The 17,703-nt window shown below is 33.9% G+C and overlaps 1 protein-coding gene across 9 annotated transcripts in view; it reads left to right on the forward strand.

Moving 5' to 3' along the window:
• The window catches only part of LOC138329155 (MAP kinase-activating death domain protein-like), an 81,143-nt gene that overhangs the window by 43,468 nt on the left and 19,972 nt on the right, over positions 1 to 17,703 (forward strand). For 5 of the 9 annotated variants that reach the window (XR_011209418.1, XM_069275924.1, XM_069275921.1 and 2 more), the window contains 15 exons: positions 523 to 779; positions 1,114 to 1,178; positions 1,554 to 1,803; positions 2,293 to 2,419; positions 3,063 to 3,077; positions 5,154 to 5,210; positions 6,031 to 6,142; positions 7,811 to 7,997; positions 8,320 to 8,526; positions 9,608 to 9,716; positions 11,033 to 11,155; positions 14,062 to 14,492; positions 15,793 to 15,952; positions 16,172 to 16,292; positions 16,557 to 16,773. Coding sequence is in view for 8 of the 9 variants with exons in the window: in XM_069275924.1 (XP_069132025.1) it covers positions 523 to 779; positions 1,114 to 1,178; positions 1,554 to 1,803; positions 2,293 to 2,419; positions 3,063 to 3,077; positions 5,154 to 5,210; positions 6,031 to 6,142; positions 7,811 to 7,997; positions 8,320 to 8,526; positions 9,608 to 9,716; positions 11,033 to 11,155; positions 14,062 to 14,492; positions 15,793 to 15,952; positions 16,172 to 16,292; positions 16,557 to 16,773 (2,438 nt within the window). In the remaining variant the exon portion in view is untranslated. The remainder of the gene's footprint in view (positions 1 to 522; positions 780 to 1,113; positions 1,179 to 1,553; positions 1,804 to 2,292; positions 2,420 to 3,062; positions 3,078 to 5,153; positions 5,211 to 6,030; positions 6,143 to 7,810; positions 7,998 to 8,319; positions 8,527 to 9,607; positions 9,717 to 11,032; positions 11,156 to 14,061; positions 14,493 to 15,792; positions 15,953 to 16,171; positions 16,293 to 16,556; positions 16,774 to 17,703) is intronic. The other 4 variants (XM_069275927.1, XM_069275925.1, XM_069275926.1 and 1 more) reach the window with 4 other exon arrangements.

Genomic DNA, 17,703 nt, shown 5'->3' on the forward strand with positions numbered 1-17,703 from the left:
AATTAATGAAGAGGGTGCTTTTCACTGAATGTAGGACCAAGATTTTAAGTTTTGTTGTTGTAAATGGCGCTATAGTTTGAAAATAATTGATAAAAAGTATTGCTGAGAAGGCCAGAGCCAGTAACCGATTAAATATAATATTCTAGTAATGTGTAAAGTTTAGTCTTGACCAACAAAACACTTCATATTTAAAGTTTGAATTAATGAAATCAGTGTGTATGTGGATATTACGTCTTTGCATGTTAAAGATTTATCTGCCATTGTGGGTAGGTAATGATTGTGACGTCATATATTTTATATAGATTTCAAAATGATGACGTCGTAAATGATGCCTTCCCCAAAGGGAGATAACTCTGTAAGATACAAAAGTGGTATAGACATGGATATTCACCTTAGAAAAGAAGATGATGTATCACTGTTATTGTAGAAATAAAATTCTATGCATGAATCTGGATTGATTTTGTGTCATTGATCATTTATGGGATATTCTACAGTTTAACTGGTGTTGTGTTCTGTGTGTAGGTTTTGTACCAGAGAACCAGGTGTTATCTGTGGACGAGTCGAAGGTCTACACACCTCCGAGTAAGCTCCACCTTCCCGATACGCCCGTGACCACCAGTGATTCAGCTTTCTCCATGCAGGAGAGTGATCTCAGCAGTTCTGAATCCTCTAGTCCGACGTACAGCAGGGAGATTCCTGGGTCAGAGCGGGTTACTCAGCATGTCCTGGATAATGGGGTCAGTCAAGGGTCAGATCGGGGGCCACAGATGGATAATAAGGTCAGTCAAGGTCATCCAAGGTGACACTATGACAACCACTGTTAGTCTGAGATGAAATATTGTTACTAACTAATTAATATAAAAAATAAATGTAAAGGTATGCTTATATAAGAAAGATGTTGAAGATAAAAAAATTATATTTTGGTACCAAATTATTTTCTGCAGCTAAAAGTGCTTGCTGATCTAACTTGGTTCTGTTAGCTTCAACAAACCTATGTGATCTGATTTGTTATTATGTGTATCCTCCAATGTGTCAGTCATCAACAGAATGTAGTAGTTCTTAGTAATAGATGTTAATGGCCATGGCATTATTTGATATATATTTTGTTAACAGGTTGCTCAGGATCTGTTTAAATATGACTCTGGGAATGTTACACCTACTAGCAGGTATATGACAAGGTGAGTGATTATGTCAATTGGAGACTTAGAATGACAACAAGTAATGGTTGTAATGAAGTGTTTTTTCTCTGAATGCCATAATTTGCAATATATTGTAGGTAACATCTAATTATTTTGTCCTTCATTCAAAGCTATAATGTTATTTAAAATACATTTCTAATTTATCTCTTTTTAGAACTATTTTAAGAGGGTGCAGTTTGGGTAATTCTCAAAATCTAGCTGAATTGATTCTATAATTCTGTTTGAAATAGAAAAGTATAATTGATTTATCAGAGATTTGAAGAAGATGACTTAATGCAGCACTTTCCTTGGATTTTAATCATTTCTATTCTGGGATTCCACATTCAACCACCATAATGTATTCAATGTTGACAGTCGCTCTGAGAGTATGGGATCAGCCAACAGTACACCAGAACTTCCCAAGCGACCTCCACTCCAACCTCTCTCTCGCAGCATCAACTCTGCATTTGAAGCTTATGAAAAAGCTCCGGCGTACAAATCCATGGACAAAAACAATCAGGTCCCGGGGATGGATACCAGGAGTGCTCCAAGTGGGGGCGAAACTAGGCCACGCCTTCCGAGTGTCCCGGGGCTACAGTCGCGGCATCTAAGTCCAGGGTTTAAGGTACGTATACTGCTGCTGATGAATTAGGGGAGATAAAGAGGAAAACAATGCAATGAAGTCAGTTTTATAAATAAAATACACAAATTGATGACTAGGGAGACATCAGAGTTGTTCATTAATAATGGAAAATGACAGACTGAGTGATATTCTGTTGTTAAGAGAGCTTTGTTATAAACTCCAGGTACATCATGATTTATACTAAGAAACATATAACAACTTTAATAAACAGTCAAACTGGATGTTTCAGATAAACACACAGCTCTCTAGTCATAATTACAGCCTGTTAATCTGTTTGATTCTTTGTTGTCTGTTCACAATCTGTGCCAATTTAGACAGATCGTTTTGAAATTGCATAATTATGTTAATAACCTAAGGTATGAACTTAAGGTGTTGAAGACAAATATATGAGAAAATAATGGTTATTATTTTACAAACTTGTTTCATACCTTATCCAAATTATTAAGAAAATGATAATTTGATTTTCCATAGACCATCCCATCAGACAAGGACAACCAATCTGATCGTGCATCCACACCTTCCTCTTTGATCTCAACGATCAGTAACGAACTCAATGATATGGCACAGTCCGCCTCCAACACTATGTCCGAACTCTTTGGTAAGTGGAAATCAAAAAAGATGTAGTAAGCAAACAGAAATGACCTTGATGTAGTACTGTTAAAATTTACTGTCACCTTGTTGATTTGTCTTTCTGTCTGTTAGTGTAGTGACATAGTATCAAATATGTGTGAAATGTCAAAGATTGTTTGTATATTTATTAGATAATCTTTTAAGATTTATATTGTTTAATTATTTCTTCAGAATTGTATCATTTGATTAAAAGATGTAAAAAATTTTATAAATTTTGCTTAAAAGCATGTCTCATTAATTTGAAGTTATTTTAATAAGTTATCAATAATATGTTTATATATTGTATATATTGTATATATTGTATATATTGTATGTTTAGCTGCTTGTGCTACAATTTAAATATTGTCTGGTGTAGATGTTGTCTCACCTCTGTGTCCGCATTTACTGAATATTTAAAGAATTAAAACTTCCAAAGTTTCTCCTAAATACATTTATACCTCCCTACCTGGCCTCCTTAATACAGATTTATATAGAACTTGCAAGCCAGATTATACATACTCAAGCAGATCAAAATGCTAGTAAAAAAATCTCCAGGTGTAAATGAGAATGTGATACAGATAATTTACAGATTTTTTAGTTTCTAGTTTTGTGTTGATTTATGTTAATTGCAGAATCAGAACAGGAAGGTAATTTCAAATGGTGATAGTGAAAACTATGCTGCTATCAGATTGAAAATATATATTTTCTTTATAAGTAAAACAAACAAAACTCATGTGATCTTACAGTCATTAACATGAAGCACTAGACTAATTACAATGGGTTTAGTTGTTACATGCATATGTAGACACTAGCTGTTTATATGGATTAGTGAATGGACAGATATAGACCATGTAATCAGGAGTATCTCTTTACCTGTTGAAATTGATGATAGATTCACTTATAAGGTTATAACTAGACTTACATCTAATTTAGCTGATACAATACAAGTGCTTAAAAAGGGAAAGGTGTTGTGTAATGTTGCTAGAAATGCATGTCTACATCTATATAGTACTCAGAATCATTTCTGTTGCATCATTGTGATCTTGATTTTTCTGATCTTTATGATTTTAGAAAAAAAATTAAAGTACATTAACCAAAATTCTTTTAGTTGGTAAATAATTGATTGTGACATTTACCATTTTAGTGTAACATTTGATAAACTGATAAATATCCGATTCCATTTCATCTTTACCACATACTGGATTTAAATTCAGTATTGTAGCACAGTGTATTCTTGTCTAATGAACTTCTGCACCTACTGGATTTATTGTCTATTAACATGTGATAAACAAAATCTTGTACTTGTTGCCTATGTATGATAAACAGAATGTCTTACTTGTTGCTAGCATGGGATTCTGATGATGAAAGAGAGATAGAACAGAGATCAGACCCTGGTATTTTCTGTTAAATTATCTTTAAGGGTTCAAGGCTTCATCTCAGGGGAAATTGTTTTTATATTGTTTCTTTTACTTGATATCATTTAATTCCAAAATTATATTTCCCCAAACCCTGCCATGATTGCATTTCAAATCTGCTGATATTTATTAGGTATGCTTAGCTTTATATTGATTTTTTTTCAATGATCCCTTTTTAAAGCTGGTATATTGGCTGCTCTATCTTTGCTGAAATAAATTCAAAATCTTAATCAAACTGAAAGCTAGATTGATATGAGAGGCTTTTAATAAAAACAATATAACTAACATTGATGTGATCTAGCGATATGAGATAAATTTTGGGTTATATTTTAGTTATTCGCCACCATATATTTCAAGCATATCAAATTACTAATTTCAAAATCTTACCCCATTGTTTGACACGGGTTTAACAATCTGACTAACCTGCACGCTTCACTTTATTCCTGAATGTCCTAGGGAGAATTTTACAGATCCTCTTATGGTGTTATGGTATATTTCAAAGTCATTTTACCATTTTTGAATGAGATATTTTCAGGTAAAGATATTTGAGACCCATGTTTCAAACAGGAATTTTCATCCTGAACTTTACCTTTTCACTTGACAAGAAATTGATTTTAAAGCTATAGTAGTTGGTTATTATAAATAAATGTTTCAATAATAATTTTATTGAAAAAAAAACTATTTTGACTGCACATTGTCTCGGGAGGAGTAAGAAAGTTTAATCTAGCATGACCCACTGTAAAATGAGATGGAGAGGGTGCATAAAGTGTATTTAGATCCCATCCGATACTAATTTGATTTTAAAAATTACACATTAATTTAATATATATTATTGACATTTTGGAAAAAATAATGAAAATACATTATTTTACCTAAATTGGTTGTTCACAGTTACTAGAATATATAATATTCTTTAAAACTATTAAAATATATTACATGTTGATTATCAATCTTATACAAAACACCTTAAATTTTTGTGGTCGTGGTCCAATATAATGCATGGCATGCTCACCATGGCTTGGTATGGGTCATAGCTTTTTGTGGTATAATTGTGTTGAATTGAGTTTAAATTATTTTCTTAAGTTCTAATTCTGTTTTAATTGTTTCATTTCTGTATTTATGTTTTTATGATATTAATAACTAAAACTAACAGCTTTTGCTTATTTTTGTTAAATAAATCAAATCACATTTTTATATCTGTGTAAAAATTTGACAATTACAATTTTGGCATTGCGTGGTTAATAAATTTCTGATATCTATCGCTCATTGACTCTCTTTTGCCCAACATAACCCTTTTCTATTTTCTAGGATCAACCAGAAGTCCACAGACACACCAGAGGCCTACCAAACCGTTTGCCCCACTAGGTAAATATGGCATTGGTTAACTGTTTGATTTTTGACGTCTGTCCTTCCTTCCTGCCAAAAGAAAAATCTTGAGATTTGGAAGTAGAAATCCTTGGGAGTGTTTTGATGTTACTTTATAAGACATCTATTCCATCTCTGCTGGTTACAGAGATATCTGCTTGTTATGAACATGAGATTTTGTGTGAAAATTATGTTGATTTCTCTGAAAAATATGGTGCTCCAGTAAAAGGAGATAACTCTACAATATGCAAAAATCTTTACATAAAGTTAAGAGTGTTACATGTATTCATTAAATGGAGTGTTTTGTACATATTACAACAAACCAGATGTGATGAAAGGTAGACCTGCATAAACTGTTTATTATGGTATAGGCTCTAAATAAAGCAACAGAATGAAATTCAACTGTACAACACAAATGTGCTGATTGTAAAAAATTCTTCACATTGTTTACCCTGTAAAAACTTCCTTCCTGTAAAAACTTCCTTAATTGTTTTTGAAGATCATATTTTAATGTTTTATCAATAAAGATGAAAGGAGTGTAATTAGATCTGTCACATACTGATATATATAGGATATGTATATAGGTCAGCTGTTTGGTTGTTTAATGCCATATTGCCTATTTATTCAGATATTTGTAAAATCCTAGTAAATTTTGCATGTGATTTATTTATCTTCTTTGTTCAAACAATATTTTCATGGTAACAGCTGTAATGAATGTCAGTCTTTATTGACGTTTAAAAAAAAAATTCTTTAACAATAGTATGTAAATCATGTGTTGAAATGTTTATCAATTTTACATAGCAGTTTTTTTTATCACCAGGTAACCGGAAGGCCTTGGTGGAGAAATCAGGTCTAGTAAAGCACGCCACTCCACGTAAACAAAAGGATACGGCGAAACAGTCTTCCTCCGACTCTAGGGGCGCATCCAATAGGTATGTGGAGTAAGGGAGGTAGCTCCTTATAAAATTTACACACTGCATACAATAACCAACTAATAATTATAATACATAAAAAAATATTCCAACACGATAGTTCCTTCCAATAAACTAATAATTTAGGCAACCAGCTGCACCAGATGAACCCAGAATATATCTTTCAGTCTGTGCCGTTAATACTTTTGGCTGCTAGTCATTTGGACTAGTAAACCCCAAAATATCACTAGTCTGACGATTTAACCACCGAGTCCAAATGAAATATACAGCAGTTTTACTTCAGCACTTCAGTCATTATCAGGTTGAACTTTTTACCCAAATTAGTCTGGATACATTCTTGAATGCAAATTCTAACAAATGACTCATCCAGACAGAAACAGTTGCATACAGAATGCACTCAAAGTGTTTAGAAAAATGCTATTGACCACCGCTCTTGTAAATATAGTATTTACCGATTTTTAAACGGTTGAGGAGCAACTAGTTCATCAAAATGTGGCACTAGTTTGGCCGTTAAATTACTAGTCATGGGCATCGGACTAGTGCTTAAAGTCGCAGACTGATCATTCAGTACCTGGCTCAGGAGTTGTTTGTTATTTTGATGATTTGACTATGTTTTACGAGGGCTCTGTAATCCATTAGCATCCTTCTGTCGACCTAGACCCACAAAGGCACAACACACATGAACTTATAGCAGGACATCCTTTATTTTTAATTTCTCCTTCGGGAGATTTCCTTTTTGTTCACCTAATAATTTAGTGTTTGTTGGAATTGGTACTGTAAAATATAAGATATGTAATATTGAAAATCTTGTGGTTGTGTATGTTATGGAAAATGTAGAACTCCAACGCAGATTGAGTGGATGGTACGATACGTTTATTGGAGTCTTATTAAGGAATCGACTCTGTACAGAGATTATTGGCAAGTTAATATAGCAGTACACCAGGATAACATATGTCAATATTTGGGTATGATACCCAATACCTGGAACAGTTGATACCAAGGTAGCTGCTGTATTACATAGGGAAACATGGTTACTCATTAGAACTTATCCTGTATCATAATTAACAACATAGCTGCTGTATTACATAGGGAAACATGGTTACTCATTAGAACTTATCCTGTATCATAATTAACAACATGGCTATGTAATTAGTAGTTATACAATAACCTTAACAGAGGTTGGTTTCCAATAGACTTTACATGTACGTACATATAATATTGTAAATAAGAAACACATGTGCTTGACCTACACAATGTAACATACTTGAAAGCCGCACATGTAAATGTAGATAATTATATATTAATCCAAATTTCAAACTCCAAAATTCTTATCATTAATATATTATACCACAGATAATAGAAAAATGTATTTGATGTGTAAGATTATATTCTCATATACATCTGTACTGTCTATATAATTTGACAGTTTCTTGACCACTCGTGGCAAGTTGTATTGTCAATAAAAGCTCAACCACACAGAATTCGAATCTCATCTATTATATTTCAATACATCTTTATGCCCCTAACATAATTTCGGGAACAGGGGGAGAGCATAATTGCATGTTTCCGTTTCCGTCCGGTTCCTATTTCCCATGAAGGCATTTATATCATAAAACATTCCTTGTCTTATCTCAATGATTGGATTATAGATTTTCCTTGTTTTCCCAGTGAGAACCAGCAGTTCCTGAAGGATATTGTGACAAATGTACTGGATGGTCAGGGTGTCAGCTGGCTTAAATTGGGACGCATACGGCGGCTGATGGAGGATGAAAACTACCGCAACTTCATCGTCAGTCGTCTGAACAAAAACCTTGATAAGAAGCTGAATGATGACACACAACATATAGAAGATGCAGTAATGACATTTTCACATCTATTATTAACAATATTTTAAATAATACTACTCAATTGCCTATATTATAGGGAAAGTAACTATAGTAAGTGTTGGTTTATTTATAGATTAGAACTTCGTTAAAATGACCTTATCTTCATGATTTAAGATGAAATTGACTAACACTCACTCAGCATGAAAAAATAATTAGTTAACTTTAATTTATTGGCCCTTCATGCTATGTTGAATGACAGTATTACTTTGATTCAATCGTCTATTACAGTCAATGACGAAGCAGGTATTTAAGGGTATGATGACCCTGATTTGATTCAATCGTCTGTTACAGTCAATGACGAAGCAGGTGTTTAAGGGTATGATGACCCTATTGAAGGCTATTGTACACGGCCTGGAACATACCTACCAGAACCATGGACTAGGAGGTATGGCCAGTGCCTATATGGTGCTGGAAATCGCCCATACTCACTACTGGGCCAAGGAGATCATTCCTGGGACAGGCAGTAGTAACCGTAGTGATACCAGTGTAACACCAGAGGTAGGCAGTCTTTGGAAAGACGACTTGAATTGTCAATGATTTCAGAAAAAAAAAAGATGAGCATGCATAACGCATGTTTCAGATGAGTTCAGTATTTGAGCATGATTTCATCCACTATCTATTTCCTGGTGATAATAGAGTTTACATATGACTGATGATTATTCACCCAACAAAAAAAGCTGCCCTTTATAAACTAACAGTGAGCATGGCTTGAAAGCATGTGGAGCACTATAGATCCATATCTAAAAGTGAATTTAGATTTCCAAATTTTACGTGAGAAATACAGGATCATACATGAGTGACTATGTGATATGGAATTTATCAAACAAGTTCAATAATTTGATATGCCACAAGCCTTTAGGCAAGTGGCATATCAGATTATTTAACAAATTTGATAAATTTCATATCATATAATCACGAGTGTAAGATTCTATTTATCACATAACTTTTATTAATAGAAATATAAGCAAAACTTTAACTTTTGTCTCTAAATAAACAGTAGAAATCCGGCTCGGATGTGACGTGTCCGTCTACTGAAACAATCATGCAATGTCATACAGATATTATGACGTCAAATCTATATGTGGACCAGTTATGTGATAATATGTATTCAGAATTGTTCCTTAAAGTGAATAGTCGGGCAAAGAAAACCAGTCTAAATGCGTTCATTGGCCTTCCAAAAGTTCTCACATATTAATACGACAGTCAAGTTCTGCTTACGTTTCCCAGTTCTGACCATTAAAGTAAAGGAAAGTTGAAAGCATTGAAAGCGAGGCTGTGTGGAAATGTAACCATGGACATAGTGAGCCGGGAGGACGTTTTAGAATTCCCATACTTTAAATTAATTTCTTCGTACGCAGACAGATTTTGACGAGAGATTTTATTTTGTCCATTTCATAAGAAATTAAACTGGATACATTCACACCATTTTTACCGACTTTAGCCATCCTTGCCTGACTGTTCACTTTAAGCTTGTTCCCAGGAAAGAATTGATGATTTTTGTCGCTGTTGATTTCACAGATATATATCGAAGCATGTCGTGATTGCCTAACTACCTGGCACCCATTACTAATCATTGTAGATCAACTCTCCATACGGCAGTCATGAGAGTCTGTCGTCACGCAGCGAAGATTCTCCCCAGAAGTCCGAGTCTCACAGTCTACATGAAGAACATATGGTTGCTGCCCTTGGTAGGAACTCTCATGAATTATTCACCTCTTCTCCTTTTTACTCTTTGGTTCGGAGCTGTGCGTAGCCATACATTATCTATCAGTATATAACCAGTCTTTTGTTTGATTTTCTCTCTTTCAGCTGTATGACATTATGAAACAAGTGTCTTTCTGTTAATTAATATTTGTTTATGAATTTTAAATTGATATTAATGGAATGATGACATGAACATATTTTATTGGACTTTCAAATCTGTTCAAGCTTACATCAGTCCTATTAAAAAGTGTAGCTGCCTCCTGCATGTTAATTTGATTAATTAGTTCAAATATATCCTGGATATTTAATTAGTTTAAATATGTGGCATGCCAGCATATTGATATTGATTTCATATTTAATAAAACATGATGGTATTCATTGGCTAATAAAGATGTCTAAAGTGTCTAGGACACAATATAAGATTAGGATGCAAAGTTATGTCCTATATCAAATTGTCTTTTACTTTATAGAAAGAGTAATTATAATGAATTTAAAGTTTTTTAAAATAATGGTGTGCATTTACTTTGAACGGTCAATTTCATGTCCTCTACCATTAAAGGGAAAGGATATGCAAAATCTGTTGACATTAAAAAATAATAAGAAAAAATGAAATTATGAATATCTTGCACTTACAGCTGTTTTGATATCACTGCTTATTGGTGTATTCAGCTTTGTGTCATGTGTACCCAATATTAAGCTTTCTGCTTTGCAGCATGTTTACTTTAATTTGACTGAATTTTCAGTTATTTTTGTGTTTTGGTTTGCTTTATGATGAAAAGTTCAGCCCATCCTTTATTAGCGGAAAAAGAATTGAGAAAAAAACATCGATTTTTTTAATAAATGAAAATTAAGGAGATAAATATTTACATATTCCAAAACTTCCAATTTAAAAGAGAGACCTGTGTAAATAAAATTTTAATGTTTCTATTAAGTCTAGATCTTGATCACAATTTGTAGAATTACTTTCACAAACTGTACAATCTAGATCTTTCATGTACGCATGATGTAGAATTAATATCACAATCTGTAAAACTATATATGCCACTCAATTATCTTTAATGTCTGTTTAGCAAAATCATATTATATATATACATAGTTGTATATGAATTATTAATTCACAATTTTACTGTTACTGTCTGTAGATTCAGTACTAACATCAGTTTGTATATAAATCTCCAGGTTGAGGGATTAGGGTAACCCTTTGTCCCATTTTGTTATTTATTATTTTCATTTACTGCTTTGCTTATCATTTGCTGTGTTGTTGAGCGTTTTTGGACCGAGTGATTTGATTGGTTGGCAGGCTCTCACCGTGCCGGTTTGTTGCCCGCTGTAGGTCACACGTGTCCCGGCTGGACGCGGGCGGAGCGACCTGTTCCCACCCATTATTCTGATCACTCCACGTCTAGCAATAGCACAGAGTCAGGTTGGTATCCTCCCATCACACTGCTTATTCCCATCATGCCTGTTCCCACCCTCAAAGCTTATTCCCCATCCCATAAGGCTTCATTGCTAGCCATTTTTAATTTGCATGTCGTTCTCTATGTTGTTATGGTTACTTACTCACAGGGGTTTGACAGGGGTTTCACAGGGATCTGTTGTATACCCCTTTAGGTAGTCCAATAGTATTCTAATAGAGCACATAATTTTGTAATAATTATTTATAATTATCGGTATACAATGTGTATAGGTGTCAGGATATAGCCCAGAGCACATAATATTGTAATAATATAATTATTGGTATGTATAGGTGTCCAGATATATAGCCCAGAGCAAATGTTATTGTAATAATATAATTATTGGTATGTACAGGTGTCCAGATATAGCCCAGGTGGTTTGATGTACGATATAAGTACTAAATTTTGTAACTGTACAGCTATAAATATCAGGTTGTAATGGTGGGATACAAAAATCCAGAAAGATTTCACATATATCTCATGATATCACCTTTCTGGACCATGTATTACATATCCATCATGGTGGTTATTTGTCTAACATTCATGAATAATAAGGTACGTTAATTTAAATTGAACAATTCCATGACATATATGATCTACAAATAGCGGTATTTGGACTTTGCATATTACAGACTTAGCTCCCTTTTGGGTAGGTAACTATTGTAATTATTTTCGGGCTCAATTCATGTCGTTTTCTCTTAAAAGAATGACGTTACACTCACAAATACATGAGGTCACAATTAATACCTACTCGCAAGGGCAGATAACTCTGTATAATACAAATACAGAATATATTAGGTTATGTTCTTAGTAGAGAACAATCAAAGGATATATAGAGACAAGACAGAAGATGAGAATGCATTGAATGTTTATATTGTCAGTATTCCTGGTTTGTTTCTCATTGTGGAGTGCTACAAGCCTATTTAAACCTATTGTTTAATACTGCTGAAAGTTTTAAAAAACTTTCGCCATGAAATTTTTCATCTCATAATCATAAAATTATCAGCTGATTGTTTGAAAATACATCAATATTGCTTCAACATATTATTCTATAGCTTTCATTATTTCTAAAAGTACTAATTTTGCACTATGTTTTGCTTTCTAACTTCTTGGTGGCTTGTTTCTTTATTAATTTTATTGTTTCTTTAAAAATTTGATTGCAGCCAAAGCGTTCTTCCTTTTCAGGCCATAAAATGCAGTGATTACATCAGAGTTATTTATAATCTAAAATAATTGACAGAGCACATAAACTGCACCATATATAAAATTGACTTCTTGGTAACAAAATGAAAAAAAAAAAAAAAAAAAATAGAGGTGCTTACCATTATTACATTTTCGATAAACTATATTAAACTAAACTAAAAATGCTGTACGGTGATTTACTGAATGTACCAATTGAAATGAAATAAAGTTTTAAATAATTACAAACACAGCTAGTAGGATAATGAATTAGTGATGGGAGTCTCTTTAGATAGAATATTTGATCCGTTAAAAATTTCTACAGCTGAACTTCTTGCCCAGATGATACTTGTAGAGCTAGCTTTAGTAGCATTGGAGAACACATGCTTGCTGTATTTAGTCATCTGCTCCACTCTCTAGTTATATGTTATGGAGAAATTTGATTATAGTCTTAAGAATAATTTAATTTAAAAAAAAAAAAAAAAACTCTTTTCCATAGCACTTAATCTTCAAGATACTAGAAACTGATAGGGATTAATTATGTCACTGTCGCATTATATTCATTGCATATACCCTGGTTTTGGCTTGTGATCGAGGTTGACCTGGCTAGGTTACATTCATTTTTAAAAAAAAATCATTAAAGATGAAATGATAAAACACTCATAATTACACAAACACACACAGACAGTTAAAAGTTATATGTGCCGTAATTTTCATACTCACGAATCAGGAAGAACTTTGGATATTCTATTGGACAACACCAAAAATTACCAAGATTTTGAGAATTATAATACATGTACTTAAAATGTGCATATGGTTTTAAAATTTAACAATTACAAATAAGAGCTGAAAATGATTTTTGGTAGTACAGGAAAAAATAGTTACATTAATATCTACAATATTATCTGAATTGAGTACATATGACCAGACTATGAATCCAAGTTATGGTCTACAAATTTATTTCACATTTTTACAGTGTTACTAGTGTTGTAATGTGATTTCTGCAGGAATGTTTCCATCTAAACATACATATTAACACAAAACAACAAGAATTTTACATCGCATGAATTTCTATGTTGTAACAAATATTTATTATCATACATGTTTGTTGGGTCATTTGAATGATTAGCACTAATTTAAAATTCATCAAACCTTATGGTTTCCAATAGATAATTATTGAAGAAAAAATGATATGTCAGAATTTTGGCCCAGTTAATTGGCACATATAACTTTAAATTAAAATAAAATTAATCATCTAAATAAATCAATTTGCACATCACTGCTCTTTTGCTTAAATGCAAGAACAGTTTACAGTGGGCTAACGTATTTTGACTTTTGATCAGCATCCCTAATTACTATATTTATGTTAATATCTAGACAATAAGGAATGTAAAATTATATTCAAAATAATAGAATTGTTGCATGTGCATTTTATTTCATAAAAGAATACATGGTTTTAGAGCTTCTGTATAACTCAAAAGTATGGACAAGTTTCATTGCTTTGAAAATAGAAATGTTAGGAAATAGAATAAGTGTGATGTTTTCCATACATATACTGTGTTAATATAGGTATTAGACATTAAAGTGACCTTATAAAAGTATGTTTTATCCTTAATTTTGTTGTAAATATTTAATTTGATTTACACAATTTTGTCCTATTTTATTTTATAAGAATTGTACATGTGGTTTTCTGTAGGATCCCCAGTCCTTGTGAATGGTGAAGAGTTTGAGAACATCGAGATCCAGTCCATGTCTTTACACCAAGGCAGTGTTGAGTCTGGCCACGCTACAGTGATCTCAACGGGACGGCATCCACTGGACCAGAACCGGAATACGGCCAAGCCCAACAATCCCAACAAATGTGACATCATCATCACATCAGGGAGTGGCGTCAGCTCCGAGGCTGTCATGTCTTCAAACTCTGACGTCATGCACCAGATGGTGAAAAATAAAGACATGTTTGCTGACGGCAAACGTTTCAGTGTTGACTCCGAAAATTCAGAGGCAAGTACCCTGATGTCTAGCAGCTCAGAAACAGTGGGTGAGGATGAGGCACAGAGGAAAAAACGGATAAACCATCACTCCATCAGGAGCACTTTGTCAGATAGCGAGATGGAAATGTCTGGGGTGCGTAGAATGTCTGTTATGTCTATTTTGCATGGCATTTTCTTCAAAAACTCCAATTTCTATCTGGGAAAGGGAAATTACTGCATGTAAGAAATCTGGTTTGTTTGTGAGGCGTGAGTTGTGTAATTGATGTGAGAGATTCATTCTGTGTTGAAGTAATAAGAAGCTATGGTGTTTCTCTGCATGTATGAGCTTTTGCATGTAAGAAATATTTGTGTGTAATTATATGAATTATCGTGAGTTCATTGTACATAAAATGAGTTTGAGTATGGATTCCTTTTTGATATACATTTTGTTCGTGGATTTTTGTGTGAGTTCATTATACATAACAAGACAAGCGGTAAGTATGGGCTCAATGTGTGTGTATACCATACAACTCTGAGAAAAACTTCAAATTGTAAGAAAATTTATCAGACAGCATTGAAAAAGTTTCAAACAAAAAACTTTGATCTAATGATATAATAGAGAATCTTTTAACTCATCTGCCCCTGAAAACACATTAAGACTCTTCTAAATCAAATATTAGACCAGTCCATTATAAAATTTCAGGGGTGATTGAGTAAATATGGATAATCTTATTATGTATTAAATGTATCTCCATCCATGTTAAAAAATGTATGAGAGATGTCCAAGAACTTTTATTTGCATGACTGTGATGAATTCCTACTCTGTGTTTCATCTGCTGTTGGGGTTCTGTTGCCAGTAGCTGCTGGTGGGGTTCTGTTGCCAGTAGCTGCTGGTGGGGTTCTGTTGCCAGTAGCTGCTGGTGGGGTTCTGTTGCCAGTAGCTGCTGGTGGGGTTCTGTTGCCAGTAGCTGCTGGTGAGGTTCTGTTGCCAGTAGCTGCTGGTGGGGTTCTGTTGCCAGTAGCTGCTGGTGGGGTTCTGTTGCCAGTAGCTGCTGGTGGGGTTCTGTTGCCAGTAGCTGCTGGTGAGGTTCTGTTGCCAGTAGCTGCTGGTGGGGTTCTGTTGCCAGTAGCTGCTGGTGGGGTTCTGTTGCCAGTAGCTGCTGGCTTTCGTATTTTAACTTTTCGTCATTGTTCCGTCAAGAAAATGTAGGTGTATGAGGTACATACTGAACTCATATTAGGTACCAACTTTGATTGACAAATTTTACTGTTTCTTCATTATGCAATGTAGGCAGCATGTAGTCAGAGAAATATGAATTTAAAAGCTTAACACAGAAGTTCAAAAGTCAGTAAATCCTTTGTAAAGATTCTTGTATACAGAACAAAGAAATTTCTGGTAAAACAGGTTTATATACAAAATAAATAAATTGTAAAGATTTGATGTGTGGTTATAGATGGTGAATTACTCCAAGAGGACTCGATCACCCAGTACATTTAGCAACAAGAGTAGTCTGAGTACTGGGCACCGCTATCCTGAAGGCAAGATGTTGAGTACGTCTCCATTACCACTAAGTCCGGAGACTTCCCGTATGTACCTGTACGAAGGACTCATCAGTAAGTACACACCTACATAATAATGTTATATCTCATGTCGCTGTTAACTTCTTTGTAACTTGTAAAATTTCGTGTTTTTTGTTTAGTTTCTCGTGTGCATTTGTCTGTAATATACGTTTGGCTAAATTTACTACTGAACTTTAACTATCAAATGAAATTTGTGTTTCAAATGGCTGCTACTTCAAATGAGTTTAACCTCTGACCTTTTGATTCCTTCAGCCAAGGACAGGTCACGACTGTGGGATCAGATGCAGTTCTGGGAGGATGTGTACCTGGATGCTGTGGCTCAGGAACGAGACATTATCGGCATGGACCAAGGACCTGGGGAGATGATGGAAAGGTATATATATATCTTGAATGAGAGCATTGTTTAAAACATGTATGGCAAACTTACTGTTCTATTAATTATAACACAGTACATCTACATATGAATTCTCCTATAGTCGTCTATTAATACTACAGTATTGGGTTGGCCTTAGACAGAGAAATTACTGCACTTTGATTCTTAGCAAACAAAATATTCATGATTAGAAATATGGTTATAAAAAGGACTTGGGAATAAATTTACCTGTAGTTACGTGATGTCTGCCATTGCATGGTTCAGGTATAATTCCCTTGGGGACAGTGAGAAGAAGAGATTAGAGCAGGATGAGGATCGGCTCCTCTCCACCATGTTATATAACATGGCTAGCTTTATGGTGATGATGCGCTGTAACAAGCAGGAGATGAGGAAAAAGGTGCGACGTCTGCTCGGCAAGTCTCACATAGGTCTAGCATACAGTACAGAGGTCAACACCATATTGGACCAGGCTATGAGTATGGTAAGTAGGCCACAATTACACACCATAAAGAAATCTTTAAATAGAGAACATGGGGAAATAGCACATGTTTCTTAGAAGTTATAAGATATTAGTGCTCAAATAATAATTAATTCTATATAAGGAGTATATTTGTTATGCAGATGGACAAAATCAAGAATTTTCATTTCATTTTGTGCTTTTTTCACAACAATTCTTAAAGTTATATGTGCCGTAACTGGGCGAAGATTTTGACATGTTATTTTTTCTTCACTAATCTATTGAAAACCATAAAGTTTGATGAATAAAGCTGTGAAAATCATTCAAATGACTTCAGATGTGTAACAAACGTTAGTTGCAGCACAGAAATTATGTACTTTTAAAACTTGTTTTTATACCTTATGTATGTTTATATGGAAAGTTACCTGCAGAAATCACTTTGCAATGACTAATAACGCTATAAAAATGTTAAATGAAATTGAAGATCATGATTTGGCTTAATGGTCCGACCGTATGAACTCATTTCACTTCACTGTAGATGTTAATATAATGATAACAGCTCTTATATGTATTCTTAAAATTAAAACATAGGCATTGAAAATACTGTAATTCTCAAAATGTTGGTAACTTTTGGTAATAAAGAACATTAAAAGCTCATCTTGATTCGTGAGAATGAAAAATACGTCACATATATCTTTAAGCAAATTCCTATCAATAATATTTTGATGCAAATTAGCCTTTTTAGGTCATCTGACCTGAAGGGTCAGGATGACCTATTGTCATCATGCACCGTCCGTCGTCGTGCGCCGTGCACCGTGCGCTGTGCGTAAACTTTTCATTCAAACGACTTCTTCTCAATAACCGAAAGGCCCAGGGTACTGATATTTGGCCTGTAGCATGCTGGGACAAAGGGCTACCAAGTTTGTTCAAATGAATGACCTTGACCTTCATTCA

Source organism: Argopecten irradians, chromosome 8 (genome assembly GCF_041381155.1).
Source record: "Argopecten irradians isolate NY chromosome 8, Ai_NY, whole genome shotgun sequence".
In the NCBI taxonomy this organism is placed as follows: domain Eukaryota; kingdom Metazoa; phylum Mollusca; class Bivalvia; order Pectinida; family Pectinidae; genus Argopecten; species Argopecten irradians.